The 20,096-nt window shown below is 51.5% G+C and overlaps 2 protein-coding genes across 4 annotated transcripts; one reads left to right on the top strand and one right to left on the bottom strand.

The window, feature by feature from the left end:
• The first annotated feature begins 373 nt into the window (after positions 1–373).
• Cdh24 (cadherin 24) lies at positions 374–10,192 on the top strand. Of its 3 annotated transcripts, none has more exons than XM_027390632.2 (14): positions 374–521; positions 2,023–2,340; positions 2,638–2,818; positions 2,999–3,118; positions 3,193–3,360; positions 3,527–3,714; positions 4,202–4,455; positions 5,268–5,404; positions 7,589–7,710; positions 7,792–7,903; positions 8,014–8,016; positions 8,135–8,383; positions 8,806–9,789; positions 9,877–10,192. In XM_027390632.2, exons 2-13 carry the CDS (start codon positions 2,140–2,142, stop codon positions 9,303–9,305), a joined length of 2,235 nt encoding a protein of 744 aa, XP_027246433.1. In that variant the 5' UTR covers positions 374–521; positions 2,023–2,139; the 3' UTR covers positions 9,306–9,789; positions 9,877–10,192. The 3 variants fall into 3 exon arrangements, with proteins under 3 accessions (XP_027246433.1, XP_027246431.1, XP_027246432.1); XM_027390630.2 differs by having other exon boundaries at positions 2,524–2,818; positions 9,877–10,190; XM_027390631.2 differs by lacking the exon at positions 8,014–8,016 and having other exon boundaries at positions 2,524–2,818; positions 9,877–10,188.
• A 4,202-nt stretch (positions 10,193–14,394) lies between these two features.
• Positions 14,395–15,312, bottom strand: Psmb11 (proteasome subunit beta 11). Its single transcript, XM_027390064.2, has one exon. It carries the CDS (start codon positions 15,310–15,312, stop codon positions 14,395–14,397), a length of 918 nt encoding a protein of 305 aa, XP_027245865.2.
• Between the last annotated feature and the right edge of the window lie 4,784 nt (positions 15,313–20,096).

Below are 20,096 nucleotides of genomic sequence, written 5' to 3'. Positions count from 1 at the left end.
GACTCAAGTCGATGTTGTGATCCGCACAAGACCCCCGAGGCAGCCGCCCCCGAACCCAAAATGTGAAGCCGGGTCTCCCGCAGTGCTCTCCCGGGGCCCCACCTCACGGTATGCCTCCGCAGGTGCCTGCTGGCCGTCCGCGCTTGGGGCCCTCCGCCAGACCCTCAGAATAGCCTGGCCCTGGCTGTCCTGCCCGTACACCATGCCTGCCGGCTGCGGGCCGGCCCGGGAGGGGCCCCGCATCTGTATGCGCCCCGCAGCCCGGGAGCCGCGGGGGCGGGGACTGGCCGGGGAGGGTCGGAGGCAGGGCTCTCCTCTCCCGCGCGAGCCGCCTCTCCTCCGCAGGCGGAGCCTCCTTCCCCCGCCCCCTCCGTCTCGCTCCCTTGTTCTCGCCGGGGCCGCTCAGACCTGCAGCGGAGCCGCGGCGCCGGCTTGGATCCGCTTGGGGCTGCGCCCCCGGGAGCCAGCGACGGAGGCGGGCGGGGTGCTGCTCGCAGTCCCGAGCCCCTCGGCAGTGCCAGGTAAGGGTGCCTGCCCGGGTCGGGAATCCTCGCGGGGGCAGCGGGGGGCCCGCAGCTTGCGGTGCGCTCTGGCTGCGAGCCGTACCCGCTCGGTTCTCCCGCGCTCTGCTCTCTCCCTTCCCACACACCTCTCCCTTTGCCTCTCCTGATTTCTCTTCACCCTTACGCCTCTCTGCCCCTTCTCTCTCTCCCTCTTGTCCTGTCTATTCCCATCTCTTCTGCCTTTTTCTTCCTCTATCTTTCTCTTTTCCCTTTCCCGCTCTCCTTTCCTCTCCCATTGCCTTCCTTTCCTCCCCTCTCCTCTTCTCCTGCTGTCCTGTTTCCCACTCCTCTGTTTCCTTCCTTGTCTCCTCTTCGTCCCGCCTGCCTCCCTGGTCCCCTGCTGCCCTCTGGCTTCTTTTCTCTTGGGAGCAAACGGCCTGTCAGGTGTGTGTCTGCTCTGGGAGGAGGAGGGGCACAGCTACCTGACCATGGGCCCCTTCAGGAGGAGGGAGAGAAATGGGAAGGGTCCTCTCTCTAGCTCCTTTCCCGCAGCCCCTCCCTACCTCTACTGCTCCTGGTAGCTTACTCTACCAGAATGAAGTTCCCGAGGCCTGAACACACACACACACACACACACACACACACACACACTCGCGAACACACACACACACACACACACTCGCGAACACACACACACACACACACACACACACACACACACACCCCTACCAGTTCTCTCATGCCTAGTACCTAGGACTCCCTTTCTACCTTTCAGATACCCCGGCTGCTTCCCTGATATCTCTGTTTCTCTCTTGCTGCCCTTCTCTCTCCGTGGTCTGTTTCATTTATCTGGTCTCCCTGTCTGCCAGACCATCCCTGATTCTTGACCCAGAACCCTCAATCACACTGTCTCTGGCCCCTGGGTCAGCCTCCACTTCACCTCTCGTCAGTCTCCTTGCACTGCATGTAACCCTGTTCTTCCAGCTCTAGCCCCACTCTGCTCCGTTAGAGCAGTCCCCCTTAAAGACTGCAGCTAGCAGTGGGCTGGGGACAATCTGGATATGTGGGGTTGAGGAGGGGAGGGTTCTGTTCTAAGTCCCAACCTGACTTGGGTGCACTCCTTGTCTTTTAGCCTGACCCTATGGATAAGGAAGGCCCTGTGTCAATGAATACAACCTCTTAATTTTAAGCCCTTTCTCTGTGAGCCCACCTACCTTCTCTAGTACCTGGTTGTGTGCCCAAGGGAGAAGGACAGGACAGGATTTGAAATTCCAAGTCCCTTTAGCATCCATCCCCTCTGCTATTTCCTCCTCCAGAGTTGGCTGACCTAAAATTTATGGGCTTGGAGGGATGGAGGTGAATCCAGGCAGAGCTAGGTGGAAGGATGCAGCTGTCTGTCTTGGTCTGGGTTCTGGGCAGTGGATGTCTGGTTTCTTAGATATCTGGGCTTTGCTATCTAGTTTGGGAGAGGAGCAGAATTTAGACTTTCCTTGATCCTGAGCAGCTACCTGTCCTACAGGTGTGGATCCATGGGGTAGCTTCAACGCATCTTCCCCAGCCAGCTCATGGGCCACCTGGCCCTGCCCAGCCTCAGCACCTGGGGCCAGTGAACAAGAGCCCTGGCTGGATTACAAGCATGTGGGGCCTTGTGAGGCTCCTGTTGGCTTGGCTGGGTGGCTGGGGCTGCATGGGGCGCCTGGCAGCTCCAGTCCCAGCCTGGGCAGGGTCCCGGGGACACTCGGGTCCTACACTGCTGCGGACCCGAAGGAGCTGGGTCTGGAACCAGTTCTTTGTCATTGAGGAATATTCTGGTCCAGAGCCTGTCCTTATTGGCAAGGTAAGGACCAACCCTGCCCATGCCTACTGTGACTAGTCCCTCAGGCCCTTAGGCCCTGCCCTGTGGTGTAATCACTCTGCAATGACCTTGGTCCCTAGCATTCCTAACACCCAGCCCAAACCTACACTCTAACCTGTGCCTCTCTGCCTTGGAGCTCTCTGCCATTTTCTCTGACTCTTCCAGCTGCACTCAGATGTTGACCGGGGTGAGGGCCGCACCAAGTACCTGCTGACTGGGGAGGGGGCAGGCACTGTATTTGTGATTGATGAGGCCACAGGCAATATCCATGTGACCAAGAGCCTGGACCGGGAGGAGAAAGCACAATATGTACTGCTGGCCCAAGCTGTGGACCGCGCCTCTAACCGGCCGCTGGAGCCCCCATCAGAGTTCATTATCAAAGTGCAAGACATCAACGACAATCCGCCTGTGTTTCCCCTTGGGCCCTACCATGCTACAGTGCCCGAGATGTCTAATGTTGGTGAGCCCCCCAGCCCCAAATGCCCTAACCTTCCTGGAGCTCTCTCACCCCTTCTTCCCCTTCTGTGGTCTACCCTAGACCTGCTCCTTTAACTCAGCCTTCTTCACATCGGGGTTCCCTCAATCTACTCATTTCTGGCCTTGCTGCTGCTGCTGAATGGGACACGGGGATCTCCCACAGGGACGTCTGTGATCCAAGTCACTGCTCACGATGCTGATGATCCCAGCTATGGGAACAGCGCCAAACTGGTGTACACTGTGCTTGATGGATTGCCTTTCTTCTCTGTGGACCCCCAGACGGGTGAGAACAGACCCAGGAACCTTGTGGGGCAGCCATAGGGACAGACACCTCCTGACCCAGTGTTTCTCCCTTAGGAGTGGTTCGTACAGCCATCCCCAACATGGACCGGGAGACCCAAGAGGAGTTCTTGGTGGTGATCCAAGCCAAGGATATGGGTGGCCACATGGGGGGGCTATCAGGCAGTACTACAGTAACAGTCACCCTCAGTGACGTCAACGACAACCCCCCCAAGTTCCCTCAGAGTAAGAGCAGTTCTCTGCCCAAACAGTCCTTTGATGGCCCTACCCCACGGTTTTCAGAGACGCCATCCCTCCCCAACCCCTTCCCCTGCAAAAAGGACATGCTGGGAGAGAGCGGGAGGGCTGGCGACCCCTCTAAGGATACACCTTCCCTCCTTGTTCCCCTAAGGTCTATACCAGTTCTCTGTGGTGGAGACAGCTGGACCTGGAACCCTGGTGGGCCGGCTTAAGGCTCAGGACCCAGACCTAGGGGACAATGCCCTGATGGCATACAGCATCCTGGATGGGGAAGGATCAGAGGCCTTCAGCATCAGCACAGACTCCCAGGGGCAGGATGGGCTCCTTACCGTACGAAAGGTTAGCCTTCCATCTGTTGATACCCGCAGACTCAGCTGGGGTCGTAAAGCTCAGTGGTAGAAGCTTAACATGCCCAAACTCCGAGATTTTATCCCCAGCACCGAGAAAAAAAAAAAAAAAAAAACTAAAGCAGAATGGAAGACGATCTGCTCCACAGACACACTGGCCCCATACTTTTAAGGAGTTTCCTAGAACCCTGCTTAGGACCCCTGTGTTGGAACTTGGAGGTCATTGTGGTCTTATCTTTTAGATGAGGTTCCAAAAGCTAGAAAGTGTCTCAAGGTCACTTAACAAGCCTACAGTGGGTCTGAGAGCAGCTCTACAGTTACCAGCTGTGCAGTGTTCACCAGCTGTGACCGCTGAGGCCACGCCTCTCCAGTGCCACCTCTCTTCAGCACTAAATGCACATGGTGAAGAGACTTTGCTCCCTTCAGGCTGGGCCCACCCCAGTTTCCCACACACCATTCTCTGTCTCCCCTCATCATAGCCCCTGGACTTCGAGACCCGCCGCTCTTACACCTTCCGTGTAGAAGCCACCAACACACTCATCGACCCAGCCTACCTGCGGCGAGGTCCCTTCAAGGACGTGGCTTCAGTGCGAGTGGCTGTGCAGGATGCCCCAGAGCCACCAGCCTTCACCCAGGCCACCTACCACCTAATAGTACCAGAAAACAAGGCTCCTGGGACCCTGGTGGGCCAGATCTCAGCCAGTGACCTGGACTCCCCAGCCAGCCCAATCAGGTTAGCTGGACTGTGAGCTGGGGAGGGACAAGGTTTCCTTAAATTATCACAGAGGCTGGGGATTCATAGGGTATGCCATCTTTACCTCAAATCATATACCTTAGCAAAGGTCTCGCTTCCTGTGCCAGCTTGCTGGTCGGCAGGCCTGGGCGCTAGAAAGCTGGAGGGCCTGAGTAACCACAGCCCAACTCTACCTACTTCTTTGGAGTGGCACCTCCTAGTGGCCGTACAAGCAAATGGAGTCTCATTTGATAAATGGATCTCTGTTGATAAGTGCTTCACATTTTACCCACTGATAACATTTGATTCTCACAGTGTCCCTATGAAGTAGGTATCGTGGTCACCAGTTGTTTTAGAGGCCAACTGTGAGTGGCTAAGTTGTTTGCCCACTGTGAGTGACAGGGTCGATTTCCAGATTTGGCTTGGTCTGCCTTGTGAACCCCCATTCTTCCACCTTGCAGACCAGCATCCTGACACAGCTCTGTGAGGGAGTGCTGGTGTCATTCCCATTGTGCAGTTTGATTAAACAAGGTCAAATGAGTGTCCCAAGGTCACGCAGCTGGTCTGAGGCAGAGCAGAGATGAAACACAGGTAGTGTTGCTCATCGTCTACCGCTCCTTTCAAATCCAGTCACCCCAAGTCTTGGGGACTCCCAGGGAACTCCAGCCTGACCAATGGTTCTGAGTGGCTGGTAAGACTCTGCTCAAGCAGCTTGTGTCCTCTGCCAAGATGAGGCCCGGCAAGAGCAACAGAGGGGAGGGAAGGGCAAGAGGGAGAGGTCGCAGCCCCAGGTCACCCCCATTTTCCCCTAGATACTCCATCCTCCCCTATTCGGATCCAGAGCGTTGCTTCTCCATCGAGCCCGAAGATGGCACTATCCGAACAGCGGTGCTCCTGGACCGCGAGGCTCGTGTCTGGCACAACCTCACCGTGCTGGCCACAGAGCTGGGTGAGGAGTCCTGGGCCCTAAGGATGCAGCATCGTTCTGGCAGAGAGCCATCCCTGGATGTGGGTGGGAGGGGTAGTGACAGCCGTGGCACCCTCGTTTGTTCAGTTCCTGGCCCTCGGCCTGGAGCCTTACCATGAAACAGGCATTCTCAGGCTGACACAGAGGGCCTGCCTCAGCAGTCTCCTCCATACCTGACACTTAGGTCTTGCCTGATTTGCTCAAACCTTCCAACCTGTGTGATGACAAACTGCTCAGGGCCAGAAAAGGACTATGTAGGAGTGTGTCAGCAGCCCCCCAAAAAGGAGCCCCTTCTATGAAGTTTGCAGGGACCTGCCCCCACACACTGAAGTAGGGAAAGTGTGCTGGCTCTGTGTGGAGCCTCTGTACCCCCAACAACAGCAGCAGCACCTGGCCCAGTTCTCTGCCCTGGGGAGACAGAAAAATCCCTCAGCGTTCTGTAAGTAACACCTTAAGCACCCTGTTGGAGTTCCTGCTTTTATAAATTGTACATCGGCATTATGGCTTTATATACAAATGTCAGTACATGTCGACAAAGAGCTGTATGCATATGTACATATGGGCATGTACTCAGGAATGGATATAATTCATTCGTGGCACACACCTGTAATCTCAGCACTAGGGAGGCTAAGAAGAAGAATGAGTTCAAGGACAACCTGAGGTACATGAGACCCTATTTAAATATAGATATATATTCATATATGTACATATACACACATGTACCTGTGACCATTATATGTGTTCACACTTTAGTGTTTGCATAGATTGTATTTGTGGTATTTGTGCATGTGATTGAATGTGTATAGTGGTATACACAAGTAGCTATAGATAACACTTTGTATACGTATTTGTAGACAGATGAGTTATTGCTTATTGTTTATTAGGTACTATTTTAAGTGTCAAAAATGGATTGACTCATTTAATCACAACTTGATGTGGGAGATATGATTAATTCCCTGTTTCCAAGTGAGGAAACTCATATAAAGAGAAGTTAAGTGACTTCCCAAAGTCACACAGAACATAAATGCCAGAGGCATCTGACCCAGTCAGTTTGCAGTGTGAGCTGTTATTGCCTCTGCCTTCCTCCTTTTCACGTGTGTTAAACATATGTATTTGTATTTGTTTCTGTCTGTGAGGCTGTGTTCTCTCTGGCCATAGTGTGTATCTGTAGCTGCAGGCACATCTGTAGAGACGATTTTGTGTGTATGAATGTGTATTATATACATTACTACATTGTGTCTGGTTGCAGCTGTGTGTATGTGTGTCCCCCTACTGGTTTCTCATACTCTTGCCAAATCTTGTTCTTATCCCCCACCCTGATATTGGCTAGTAGCTCATAGCCCCTATTGCAGTGAAAGACTAGACCCCCACCTCATTCTGTCTCTAGTTAGCCCAGACCTTAGGACAGACAGGCAGCCCACATACCCTGCCCTGCCCCAAGCTGTGAACTCAACCCCTTTCCGTAGGGCCAGCAGCTCTTTCCCTTATCCTTGAGAAAAGACTAAAGGAACTGAGAAGCTCAGTACACTTAGCTTTCTCCCTTGAATGACACCGACAAGGAGAAACAAAGTAGGACAGAGGTAGAGAGCCACATAGGGTGGGTCCTAAGTGCTGCACCCTGTAGACCATGGAGCTCTTCCCTGTACAAGGTCAACTTGGTGATACAAATCACTGGCTGCAGCCTCCCAGGCCTTTGGTATATGTGTGTCCATTCTACTTGTGCATGAAAATGCACTCTCTGGGCCAGGGTAGGATGGGGTTAATGTTTCACTCACTGCTCATATCTGCTTTGTGTGTGTTTGTTTTCAACACCCACATCTTATGTGTATAACATGACTGTGTATTTCACGGTTTATATCTGCACACCTTGTATGTACCCTTCATTTATGCTGTCTTTATCTTGCATGAGTTGCAGTGTGTTTTTGTTGCATGTATATTGTGTTATATATATATATATATATATATATATATATATATATATATATCTTAGGTACTATGTGAACACGTGTGCACTTGGTGTGGTTCCACCCACTTTAAAACATGGTTCACTGCTTGTGTATTACATGATGTCTCATGTTGTTCTGTGTGCATGTAGCATCTATGCCTCTGAACCATGTATGTTGTGTGTGCATATATGGTGTACATATGTTGGTATTCTGGCTTCAGATAGCTCTGCACAATCCTCCCGTGTGCAAGTGGCCATCCAGACCCTGGATGAAAATGACAATGCTCCCCAACTGGCCGAGCCCTATGACATTTTTGTGTGTGATTCTGCAGCCCCCGGCCAGGTAAGCAGCAGAGGTAGATGGGTTAGACTCTCAAGGCCTCCAGCAGCCATCCCACTGAAAAGCCTTTCATCTTCCTCCCAGTTGATTCAGGTCATCCGGGCTCTAGACAAAGACGAAGTTGGCAACAGTAGCCAAGTCTCCCTTCAAGGTCCTGTGGGCCCTGATGCTAACTTTACAGTCCGGGACAACCGAGGTGGGTGGCATTCTGCAACCACACCCATGCCTGTCTCCTTCCTCTCCTTCCCACACCCCTGGCCCAGCCTGACTGCCCCTGCCCCACCTGTGGAACCATCTACCCAACAGAAGGTAGGTGTGCATTTACACTTGTTCGTTTGCTCTTACATAAGACTTGCCTGGGGTGTTGGCTATATGGGCTGGACCAACCCTACAGGAAGGTGCCCCAACCGCCTTCCTGTTTCCACAGATGGCTCTGCCAGCCTGCTGCTGCCTTCCCGCCCTGCTCCACCCCGTCAGGCCCCCTACTTGGTTCCTATAGAACTTTGGGATTGGGGACAGCCAGCTCTGAGCAGCACTGCCACGGTGACTATCAGTGTGTGTCGCTGCCGTCCCGATGGCTCCATGGCATCCTGCTGGCCTGAGGCTCAGCTGTCACCCACCGGCCTCAGCACTGGTGCCCTGCTTGCCATTGTCACCTGTATGGGCACCCTACTTGGTGAGTCTGGCCACAGTGAGATGAGGTGTGCTAGGCCTGTTCTGTGTGGAGGGAGAAAGCATGTCTAGACATAGGGCATGAATGACCAACTCCCTCCGGTCTGGATTTCCTACTACCGGACAGGTCCAAGAGAAAACATCTGGTCTCATACAGTGGACCTGCCATTCCGTGATCGTAACTAGCCTTATATAGGTAAAGAGCTCTTATTCCGTGTCAGGTGTGGTGCTGGGCATATCACGAATGTTTCATTTTAAACACGTAAGTTCACACAAAGCCATTAAAGGATCGAGGCAGGAATCAAAGCAAGGTTTGCCAAATGTCAGCTCTAGCTAGGGCTTGCAACCTCTGGCCACACTGCCTCGGCCTTTGTGTGGCCCCTCATGGGAACCAGCTGGCTCCGTGGCCTGTGTGCTCTTGTGCAGCCCTGGTGGTGCTCTTCGTGGCCCTGAGGCGGCAGAAGCAGGAAGCATTGATGGTTCTAGAAGAGGAGGACGTCCGCGAGAACATCATCACCTATGACGACGAGGGTGGCGGCGAGGAGGATACCGAGGCCTTCGACATCGCTGCCTTGCAGAACCCCGACGGAGCTGCGCCTCCAGCGGCAGGCCCGCCGGTGCGCCGCGACGTGCTGCCGCGGACCCGAGCGCCACGCCAGCCCAGGCCGCCGGGCCCCGCCGATGTGGCGCAGTTGCTGGCGCTGCGGCTGCGCGAGGCAGACGAGGACCCCAGTGTGCCCCCGTACGACTCGGTGCAAGTGTATGGCTACGAGGGCCGGGGCTCCTCCTGCGGCTCGCTCAGCTCCCTGGGCTCGGGCAGCGAGGCCGGCGGTGTCCCCGGCCCCACCGAGCCACTGGACGACTGGGGCCCACTCTTCCGCACTCTGGCTGAGCTGTATGGGGCCAAGGAGCCCCCGGCCCCCTGAGGCGGGTCCAGGCCCTGCCGCTGCGCTGCGGTGGGGCAGCGTGCACAGGCCCTCTGAGTGAGCCCCAAGGGGTCCAGGCAGGCGGGGGCAGCCCAGGGGCCCGATGTGTCTGTCCCTCCTTCCTACACCCCCCCCCCTTTACCTCCCTCTCCTCAGTCGGTCTGTGTGTTGTTTCTCCAGAGATCCCTGTCTGTGATTCTCCACTGTCGGGGGTTGGGTTTTGTAACTGACCCAACTTCTGTTCTCACTGTGACTCTGTGGCTGTTTTTGTCTAGTAATTCTAATCGCTCAGACTGTCTCCCTGGCCCACACACATGCTCTCTGTCTTGTCTCCTGCCCACATGTTCCTCCCGTCTCCTTGAGTCCCTGGCTTTTTGGTTTGTTTGTTTGTTGTTGTTGTTTGTTTCCTGTTATCCATCCCAAAAGCAAGAGACTCTTCCAGCCACTGCTGCCCCACCCTACTGCAGGAGATGCTCTGTTCCAGGTCAGGGTCCTTGGACTACTTAGGAGGGCGTGGACCAAAGCTGTTCTCCCAAATCCTGCTTCTAAACCAACTCTCCATTCCTTATAGACCTGCCCGCATGGTTCCATCCATCACTCATGGCCTCATCCTGGCTCCGCTGGCTTCTAGCAGAAGGAAGAAGGGAGCCGGCTCACCTCCCAGGGCAAGAGCTTCAGCCCCCCCACGTGGCCGCCTCCCTGGAGCTCTGCCCAGCTGTCGCCCTGCCCTGGGCATCCCAGCTCTGGGCATTGTCCTGTGTGCTTCTCAGGCCCCAGATGGGAAAGGAGGGGAGAGAGAATGGGGAGGCGGCTGGGGAAGGGGGAAAGAGAGGAAGGGGAGGGGCCTCCATCTCTAATTTCATAATAAACACTTTATTTTGTAAAGTAGGAGCCTGCTTCTGTCAGTGCACCCAGCCTTCTGGGCAGAGCGTCCTCTGTGGTGAGGGTGTAATCGTTCTAAGCTCCATAGTCCTAACTTACTCCCTTTTCCTGGGAGGCACCGGCTTCACCCTCTCCACAGAGCATCTGGACGGTTCCATTTGAGGAGCATAATTATGACGACTGTCCCCAAGTCCACCAACACCAGTTCCACTTCCGTGGAACTGCCCCAAGGAATGAACGTGTGGGATTGGCAAGAGGAGCGTGAACAAGAGGAATACAGGGTAAAAGCGGGGACATGAGACCAAGAAGAGGGAAAGAGGAAGTTCTACATTGGCAACTAAACGAAAAACATGGGTGGGTAGGTGGGCGGCTGAAAGCAGCAAGCCAGCCCTGGGCCACGAGAACTAGGCAAGAATGGGCCATGGCAGGACAGCCACACTGATGGGGCTTCCCACTCCCACTTTTACACACACATCTCCCCAGGCCACAGAAGGCCTTGGTCTTCGTGGAGCAGCACAAGAGTCAGAAGAATCGGGATGCGAGTGGCTAAGGGGTACATCAGGTGGGTTGGCAGCTAGTTGGGACTGCCGACATCCTCAATGTTTGCTTGCTGAGGCAGAGGAGGCGTTTGCTTGGGGAACAGCACATGTCTCAGGCCTTTTCTTCCAGGTAGGTCTCAGGCTACTCAAGAGTAAGTGAGCCCCAGCAGATCTCAGGTGCCCTCCCAACTAAACCTGTGGAGAAAGCTGCTTTCATGAGAGAGGGAGAATGGCTCTCACCATGTAGCTCAGGCTGTATAGCCTGACCTCACTGTATAGCCCTGGCTAGCCTTGAACTCACAGCAAGTCTACTGCCTCCATCTCTGAAGGCTGAGATTAAGGTTATACAACTGGGAGCAAACCTCATGCCTTCCGTAATTGCTGATGTAGGACGAACAGGACACAAAAGAGCTCTCTCTCCATGGCTGGTTATTTATTCTGGTGCAGCTACATTACCAGGCCTGTAGGAGAGCAGGTGTCTATCTGTCCAAGGCCTCAAGACACTGAAGATGTAGCAGCCACAGCAGGACATCAGAGAGGACAGGGTCTGCAGTCAAGGCAGGCTCCCTAGCCCTTTGGTCTCACCCTGATAGCTGCTTCAACCTTTAAAAATTACTGGAACAATGAACAAAATGAATCACGAGCCAGTGTCAGGTAGAGAAGGGTGTATTCAAAAGGGACGTTTGTTTTTGTTTTAGGGTTTTTGTTTTGTTTTTTGTTTTTTGTTTTTTTTTTTTAGTTTTTAGAGACAGGGTTTCTCTGTGGCTTTGGAGACTGTCCTGGAATTAGCTCTTGTAGACCAGGCTGGCCTCGAACTCACAGAGATCCACCTGCCTCTGCCTCCTGAGTGCTGGGATTAAAGGCGTGTGCCACCACTGCCCATCAGGACATTAGTTTTGCCTGCCCAGTCCTAACAAGCCTACTGAGGCGCTCCAACAATGCACTAAAAAAGTAAAGGAACCTGGGGCTGGAGGGATAACTCAGATGTGAAGAGCACTGGCTGCTCTTCCAAAGACTTGGGTTCAATTCTCAGCATCTACATGGTAGCTCACAAGCATCACAAGTGTGTGGGGGACTCGATATCCTCTCTGACCTGCAGGCACCAGGCAAGTGTGTGGTACAGTACATAACATGGAGGCAAAACACTCATACATAAATCTAAAAAAAAAATAAAATAAAAACAAAACAAAAAAGGCACATGCCTTTAATCCCAGCACTCAGGAGGCAGAGGCAGAGGCAGGAGGATCTTTGTGAGTTCAAGTCCAGTCTAGTCTACAGAGCAAGTTCCAGGACAGCCAGGGGCTACACAGAAACAGCCTGACCAAAAAAAAAAAAAAAAAAAAAAAAAGAAGGAAATAGATGTAGATGCGAGCTTTGTTCTTTCAAGGTTCTAGCCTCCTTGTCTAGTCTGGAAAGAGAGGTACAGGCATCTCAGGGGATTGGGTTGCACATTTGCACTCACACATACACACACACACACACACACACTTCACAGCATCCTTTGGTTGGGCTCAGATATCCATCACAGGTCCCAGATCACCCCTCTGCTCCTGTCATTGCTCACTGCCTGAAAACCTCAGAACAGACCAGGAGGGCAAACAGTAGTTAATGGGCTGGTACACAGCCTGGCCCCAAGTTCCTCTTTTCTGTGGCTCTACACTGTGCAAGATGTGGGGGGGGGGAGGCTGGCACTGTGCCCCATAGGCTGCAGTGGCTGCTCTTATTCAAATGTTGCTCCTTTCTCTTCCACAGAATTAGCACACATGCCTCACCTGCCACCCTCAAGTGCAGCTACCTGTCCTTAGTCACTCACCTATAGCTGGATGCTAAGACTACTCACTCCAGGCGTTGGTGGCGCACGCCTTTAGTCCCAGCACTTGAGAGGCAGAAGCAGGTGGATCTCTGTGAGTTCGAGGCCAGCCTGGTCTACAGAGCAAGTTCCAGAACAGCCTCCAAAGCAATACAGAGAAACCCTGTCTTGAAAAACAAACAACAAAAAAAAATCTGCCCACACCAATGGCCATGAATATGGACCTACTCATACCTGTGCAAAAGTTGCCCCTCCTCCTGTACTCCTCCAGGACTAGGACGTCCCAAGTGTCCCTGACCTTCAGTTATCACCTCTAGAGACCCACACCTCCTCCCCAGGGCTGGGCAGTTTGCACGGGATGAAGGCTACTGGGAAGGCCAATACCAGATTTCCACCCTGGCTTGCAAGCTAGTCCCCAAGTACTGGGGACTTTCAGTAGTCATCTGTTCTTTCTGAGGGTCCCTGACTTTCCTTCCAGCTCTCCAGAGTTTGGAGAATCCAGTTCAAAGTCTGTAAGTCTAATGTCAATGAATTCTTAATCTGAAGTGCAGTCAGTCAAGGGAGAGGGGGAATCAGCTGTCAGTCTTAGGACTGGAGGCTTCAGGCCCCACCTCCTGACCAGCCTAGTGAGAGGGCAGTGGCTCTCCTGAAGCTGAAAGCCTGGATCTCCAAGTCCGGGCTCCCTGAAAAGCCAGAAGCTGGTCAGGAGGCCAGAAAATGTGCTGGCTGGCTCCAGTAGCATAGTACTTGCTCTGGTCTTCATCCTCTGGAGGGAACAACCAGGAGAGGCCGGAGTGAACAAACAGGGGAGAAGTCTGTGGGGTAGAGAGCTGGGCTGGGCTACAGGGTAGGCAGGGCTTAGGCCCTGGCCAGCATAGCAAGATAAGCCTGGGAATGGGCAGTTTCTCTGAGCTCACCATCCAAGCCCTTGGGTTCCTTGAAGTTCATTCATCTTTGGCCAATAGACAGGAGCTTGGCCTAATCCCCAGAAGCTTGCAAGGAAGGAAGGCAGAAAAGGCAGAACAATTGGCTCACACCTTTAATGCCAGCACTCAGGATGCAGAGGCAGGTGGATCTCTGTCAATTCGAGGCCAGCCTGGTCTACAGAGAGAATCCAGGATATCCAAGGGTACACAGAAAAACCCTGTCTCAAAAAAGAGGGCTGGGCAGTGGGAGCTGGGAGGAAAATATTCACAGAGAGCCCAGGAAGGGTTGGGTTGTCTAATCCCTACAGTGCTGTCACTACTGTATGTAACCTGGTTAAGTCCAATAACTCTAAACCAGATCCAGTTTCAATAAAGGACTGTGCTTCCAAAGGTTGTCATGAGAACTGCACTCAGTATAGGAGGAATCATTATAGTCATTATAGTCACGACAGGGCGGGCAGCAGAGACCAGCCCATCACCACTATAACAGAACTGCGGCCTTCAGGGCCTCTAAGTGTTAATGAGAGAGGGTTCTCTCCCCTCGGTGCCCTGGCTGACCAAGCTGAGAAGTGACCAGGAGAGAGAGATAAAGACTCAGACAGATAAGGACCAAAATGAGAATAGAGACTGGGGTGGGGAGACAAAAAAGGGCCTAGCACATAGCAGAGCAGTTGGCACGAAGTAGGCACGCAACAAGTGTTGGCTGAGTCAATTTAGAGGCTATGCCATCCATTGGGCATCATCAGAACATGTTGTACAGAGACATCAATAGCTCTGGGAGGCAAAAAGATAGGGACTTAAACAAATAAAGCAGGCAACCCAGAAGGGCCAGAGCCAGACGCCATGAGGATGCTCCCAGGACTAGCCCTGCCACGGCAGGCTCATTCCCTGACCTACCCGCCTTGTCTGGGTCCCCTAAGTTCTGTCATTTCTCACATCATTTTGGTCTTTGCTATTATTATCCTGGAGTCTCCTGTCGTCATCTCCTCTGGCTCCACGAAGAGTTCTCCACCTTCTTCAGCATCTTGTGGAGTGGCAGACTCAGGGTGGACTTGACTGGCTTCTGCCTCCAGCTCCTGTTCCTGCTCCAAGCCTGGGGTTTTCTGCAGCTCCATGTACAGCACAAAGGCATCACTGCGGGACACATACTCCCAGCCAGTCTCTCGGACGTGGAAAAGGTCCACTGAGCCCCCTGAATAAGCATCACGGTGGGTGGCATGGGTCACAGCGCAGCGGGCCAGGGCGTAGGCTTCCTGAACGGTCATGTCATAGCGGTAGCTACGGTCAAGCACGCCATAGGCATACGGAGATCCAGAGCCCACAGAGAAGATATCACCCCGCAGACAAGTGCCATCACTGTAGACATAGAAGAGGGCAGGGCCAGAGTGGTCCCAGCCACACAGGGCAGTGGCCACGCACAGATCCAGGCCGCGGTATCGGGACAGCATAGCTGACAAGAGTTTGGCTGTGCCTGCCACACTGGGCAGCTGGCCTTCCCTCAGTTCCCGAAGCCGCAGCTCCCGCTGGAGCACCCGATACCACGTGACACAGTCAGCAGAGGTTCCAGAGGTGGTACCCAGGAGGTGCTGGTGCACAGGGATGACCTTCCGTGAGGCTGGACATGCCACATAGCTGCCACAGGAGGAGCGAGTGTCGGCTGCAGCAATGACACCATGACGGAAGCGAAAAGCCAGGGTGGTGGTGCCATGGGCCAGCCTGGGGCCGTGGATCCGCAGGAAGGCTTGAGGGTCACAGCCCCGGGGCACAGCCCAGCCACCAGCCTCAGGCAAGTGAGGGGATGGCCCCTGGGTGTCGAGGGCCTGCCACTTGCACACATCCTGAAGAGCCATCCCTGAGGCTGAGTGAAAGCTGGAAGGAGCGGGCAGCATTTGAGACCTGGGTCAGAAGGACGCTGTAGAGAAGCTGGCCTACAGCCAGAGCCAGTAAGTGAGACCTGTGAGTTGATGCTTCATTTCTCCCGAATCTCAAATGAGGCTTCGGAATTGGTTAGTAGAGCATCTCCAGGGGGAGACAGAAAGGGCCAGCAGAGCTCCTGCGCTGGGGAGACGCCACCTATCATGTCACGTAAAGGTCACCAAAAGAGTCTCCTGTCTGTCATCCTCGGTCTACCCAACAGGGGGTAGAGGTGGGGATTAGCATAACTAAAGGGAAGAGTGCATGCAAGAGAAAGGAGCCCGACTGGGTCCTCCTTGGCTTTGCTATGTGGGACATTAGGCATGCAAAGACTTCTAACTCAGGTTGTGATGGGGGAAACGCAGCACGGACTGTGCTGAACACAGAGTTTCTGTAAGAGGGAAAAGGAGAAAGACTTAAATAACTCCCAGAAAAGCAGGTTACTGAAGGGTGAGAGTGCCAGAACTTGAAAGTTTCCCTTCTGCTCTAGGGACAAAGGGGTCCTTCTGTCTGCATACAAAGGTGGTGTTTCTAGGCTGGGAAGGTAAAAGCACTTGCTTAGCAAGCCTGATAACCAGAGTTTGAGCCTCAGAACCCACATTATAAAGCCAGAGGCAGACTGATCTCTGAGTTCAAGACCAGCCTGGTCTACAGAATGAGTTCCAGGACAGCCAGGGCTACACAGAGAAACCCTGTCTTAGGGGGGTGAGGAAGCAGGGTGCAGATGCCACAGTAACACGTCTGTAATCAGCATTCCTATGTCAAGATGGGGAGCAGGGACAGGAGAACCAGCTAACCCAGGGTACCAAGGTGCAAGACAAGAACTGTTCCTTGAAGGTTGTCCTCTGACTTCACACTCATACACTACACACACACACACACACACACACACACACACACACACACTAAACAGTTCATTTTTAAAGTGGTGCAGCATTTGCCTAGCATGCCCAAATCCTGGCTTCACAAAAATGATAAAATAATAATCTAAAGGTATCCATGTTTGGTGATATATATATATCTAGTAACTATTCCAGCATTCTGGCTAAGATGGGAAGATTGTGAGTTCCAGCTCACAAGCCAGAAGAATCTACCTCACATACATACATACATACATACATACATACATACATACATACATACCTTAAAAAATAAATACTACAGGGAACTGGAGAGATGGTTCAGTGGTTAAGAGCACTGGCTGCTCTCCCAGAGGACCCAGGTTCAATTCCCAGTACTCACATGGCAGCTCATAACTGCCCACAGCTCCAGTGCCGAGGAATTTGATACCTTTACACAAACATACATACAGATAAAACATTAATATGCATGAAGTAAAAATAAATAAATAATGTCACAACGTTTCAGACTTTCCATAAGGATGGAGTGAAATCCTTCTAAATTATGCCATTATCAGGTTGGGTAGGACTGCTGGATGGTCTCCTAAATAGATGCCTTGACCTCCTGCTGTATCCCTACCCTCCACATGGGCAATTTCTGCTGAGATGTAATGCAAATATTATGTCTTCTCTGTTAAGAAACGGCTACAGCCAGCGTTGGTGGCCAATGCCTTTAATCCCAGTATTTGGGAGGCAGAGGCAGGTGGATCTCTGTGAGTTTGAGGCCAGCCTGGTCTCCAGATCGAGTGCCAGGATAGGCTCCAAAGCTACACAGAGAAACCCTGTCTCAAAAAAAGAAAAAGAAAAAAGAAAACGGCTACAACAAGACAAAATACAACTTCTTTCACCCCAGACTGATGTCTAGAGTTTCCTATAGCACCTAGCACCAGCAAAATGGGGCATGCCTTTAATCCCAACATTTGGAAGGCAGAGGCAGGTGGATCTCTGTGAGTTCAAGGCTAACCTGGTCTATATAGAGAGATTCTGTCTTTAAAAACTCAGAATAAAATAAGATTTAGAATGAGTCCACTGTTGTGGAATATTTGTTTAACTAGGCAGAAATGGGTTAATTTGTTTATTATGCATTTGTTTGGCTATGTAAAGCTGTGTTGCATTGTGGTAATTAAATAAAATTAACCTGGGCTCATAGAGGCAGGGTTAGCAACTAGTTGACAGGAAGTAGTGTTTTTTAGTTGGGGTCTTGTGGAAGGAGAAGGGTTTCTGGGGATGCCAGCTAAGAGAGAGAGTCAGTTCCTGCTCTAACTCTTTGAGCTCACAGGTTTTCACATTAGCCTTTGAATCTCAGGTTTTATTAGAATGATAGAGATTTAGTTACCTTTAGGCGAAGCAATAGAGTCGTTGTCTTGGGAAACAAAATTCCCACCAGGCTACAGCCTTAGTAGTAGCTGGGCTACTAGTAGTTTAAAACTTGGCCACTGTGACCAGGTAAAAGAGCATTTTGACCCCCGACATTGGGCACCAAAGGTAGCAGGCTTTCTTGGACTGCTAACCAGCTCCCAAATCAAGACATGGAGACTTATTATCAATTATGAATGTTCAGCCTTATCTTATGCTTGTCCCACTAGCTCTTATAACTTATGTTAACCTGTTTATCTTCATCTATGTTTTGCCTTGGGGCTTTTTAGATTATTTATTTATTTATTTATTGGTCACTATATGGACCAGGCAGGCCTTGGACTCACAAAGATCTGCCTGCCTTTGCCTCACCAGTGCTGGTATGCTGTTTTGGTTTTGAGGTAGGATCTTATTTTGTAGTTGTTTGGGGGGCCTTGTTTGGGTTTTTTGGGGGTGCGGTTTGAGGAAGGGTTTCTCTGTGGCTTTGGAGGCTGTCCTGGAACTCTCTCTGTAGACCAGGCTGACCTCGAACCCTTGAATTCACAGAGATCCACCTGCCTCTGTAGTTTAAGCTGGCCTTCAACTCCCTCTGTAGCCCAGGTTTGCTTCAACCTCACTATCCTCCTGCCTCTGCTTCTTAAGTGCTGGGATTACAGTCATGTGTCATGTGTGGAACTCTGTCCTCTGGGCAGCACACACCTACTGCCTGCTTGAATCAGAGCAGATGTGATTATCCACTCGACATCAAGACTCAAGATCGAGCCCACTAACTTCCTTTTGAGGAAGGGAGACAGTGTTGTTGAAGAGAACACACGTGAGGTGGCACTCATCAGGCCCTCCCAAAGAGAAAGTAAGAAGTTCACAGTTGTAGATGTGCTTTTTCTTTTCTTTTTTTTTTTTTAAGATTTTATTTATTTATTATGCATACAGCATTCTGCTTCCATGTATATCTGCACACCAGAAGAGGGCACCAGATCTCATAGTGGATGGTTGTGAGCCACCATGTGGTTGCTGGGAATTGAACTCAGGACCTCTGGAAGAGCAGTTAGTGCTCTTAACCTCTGAGCCATCTCTCCAGCCCCTAGATGTGCTTTTCTAAATTAACTTATTCATTTTATTATTTTTCCTGCATTTAATATGTACACCGGGTACATGCTTGGTGTCCATGAAGGTCAGATGCAGGCAATGTATCTCCTGGAACTAAGAGCTATGGATGGCTATTAACCATCATGCAGAAGCTGGGAATTGAACCTGGATTCTCTGTAAGAGCAGTCAGTGCACTTATTCTTACTTGCTGAGCCACGTCTCCAGCCCCCAGTTAACAGCTGTTGAGGAAAGAAACTGTTTTTTTTAGTAGTGTAGTTTCCATAAGTTACACAGGTCCCTATAAGTAACCACTTAGTCACACACCTGTAAATAACCTCAAACTCACTGGGTTACCATGCTAGACCTGGGTAGAATCACTCTTTGGTCTGTCCTTGGTGCTCCATGTGGGGTGAATAGATAGCTGTTCACATCTTTCCAGGAAGAGACATGCGGCATGCAAACATAGTGGTAAGGCTCTAATTTTGAGGAACAATAGAACTCAAGTGGACCCCAGATCTCCTTGTCAAAACCATCCTGGACCATTTGTTTCAACTGACCTGTATCTATCTATACTGAACTCGACATTTCTGAACTAGATCGATGGTTGTGACTTCTTTGTAGGAAAACAAGACTGAGTCTCCAGCTAGTTAAGTAGAGAATGACAATCTTTAGGACCAGAAAACTAGTTTAGGAGAGCATTTCAGGATCTAGGGAATTAGAAACCACAGGTGGGCTGGAAAGATGGCTTAGCAGGTGACAGCAAGTGGGGGCTCCTGATACCAAGCCTGAAGATGAATTTGATCTGCAGGACCCACATGGTAGATGGCCAGATATGTCCCTGCAAACTGTCCTCTGACTTCAGCCCAATTGTGGTGTAAGTATACACACACACATACACACACACACACACACACACACACACACACACACACACACACACACCCCGGGGGCAGGGTATGTGAGAGAGAAGTAAAATAAAATGTAATTGACATTGTTTTATTTGTTTGTTCTTGAGACTGGGTCTCACTATGTAGCCATGGCTGAACTCAAATTTTCTAACTAGACCAGGCCGGCCTTGAATTCACAGAGCTCTGCCTGCCTCTGTTTCCCAAGAAGTCTGGGGATTACACCATTATACCCAGCTTAAACTTAAAAAAAAAAAAAAAAAAAAAAGGAAAAGAAACCAAAGGTGATATCAGCTGTAAATGAAAAAGGATATCAGACGAGAAGAGAACCTGGCAAGTCACTGAATATGGAGGAAATTAAGGAACAAAGATGAGCCAGGGCTTCAGCCTCTATGACTGGGAGAACATTATTGTCTCGTACACAAACGTGTACTGAGTATGAAGTAGGCCAAGAGATAAACAGCTCTCATTAAA

Source organism: Cricetulus griseus, assembly GCF_003668045.3.
Source record: "Cricetulus griseus strain 17A/GY chromosome 1 unlocalized genomic scaffold, alternate assembly CriGri-PICRH-1.0 chr1_1, whole genome shotgun sequence".
In the NCBI taxonomy this organism is placed as follows: Eukaryota; Metazoa; Chordata; class Mammalia; order Rodentia; family Cricetidae; genus Cricetulus; species Cricetulus griseus.
The sequence above is the reverse complement of the archived record's forward strand: the minus strand, read 5'-3'. Positions and strand labels throughout refer to the sequence as shown.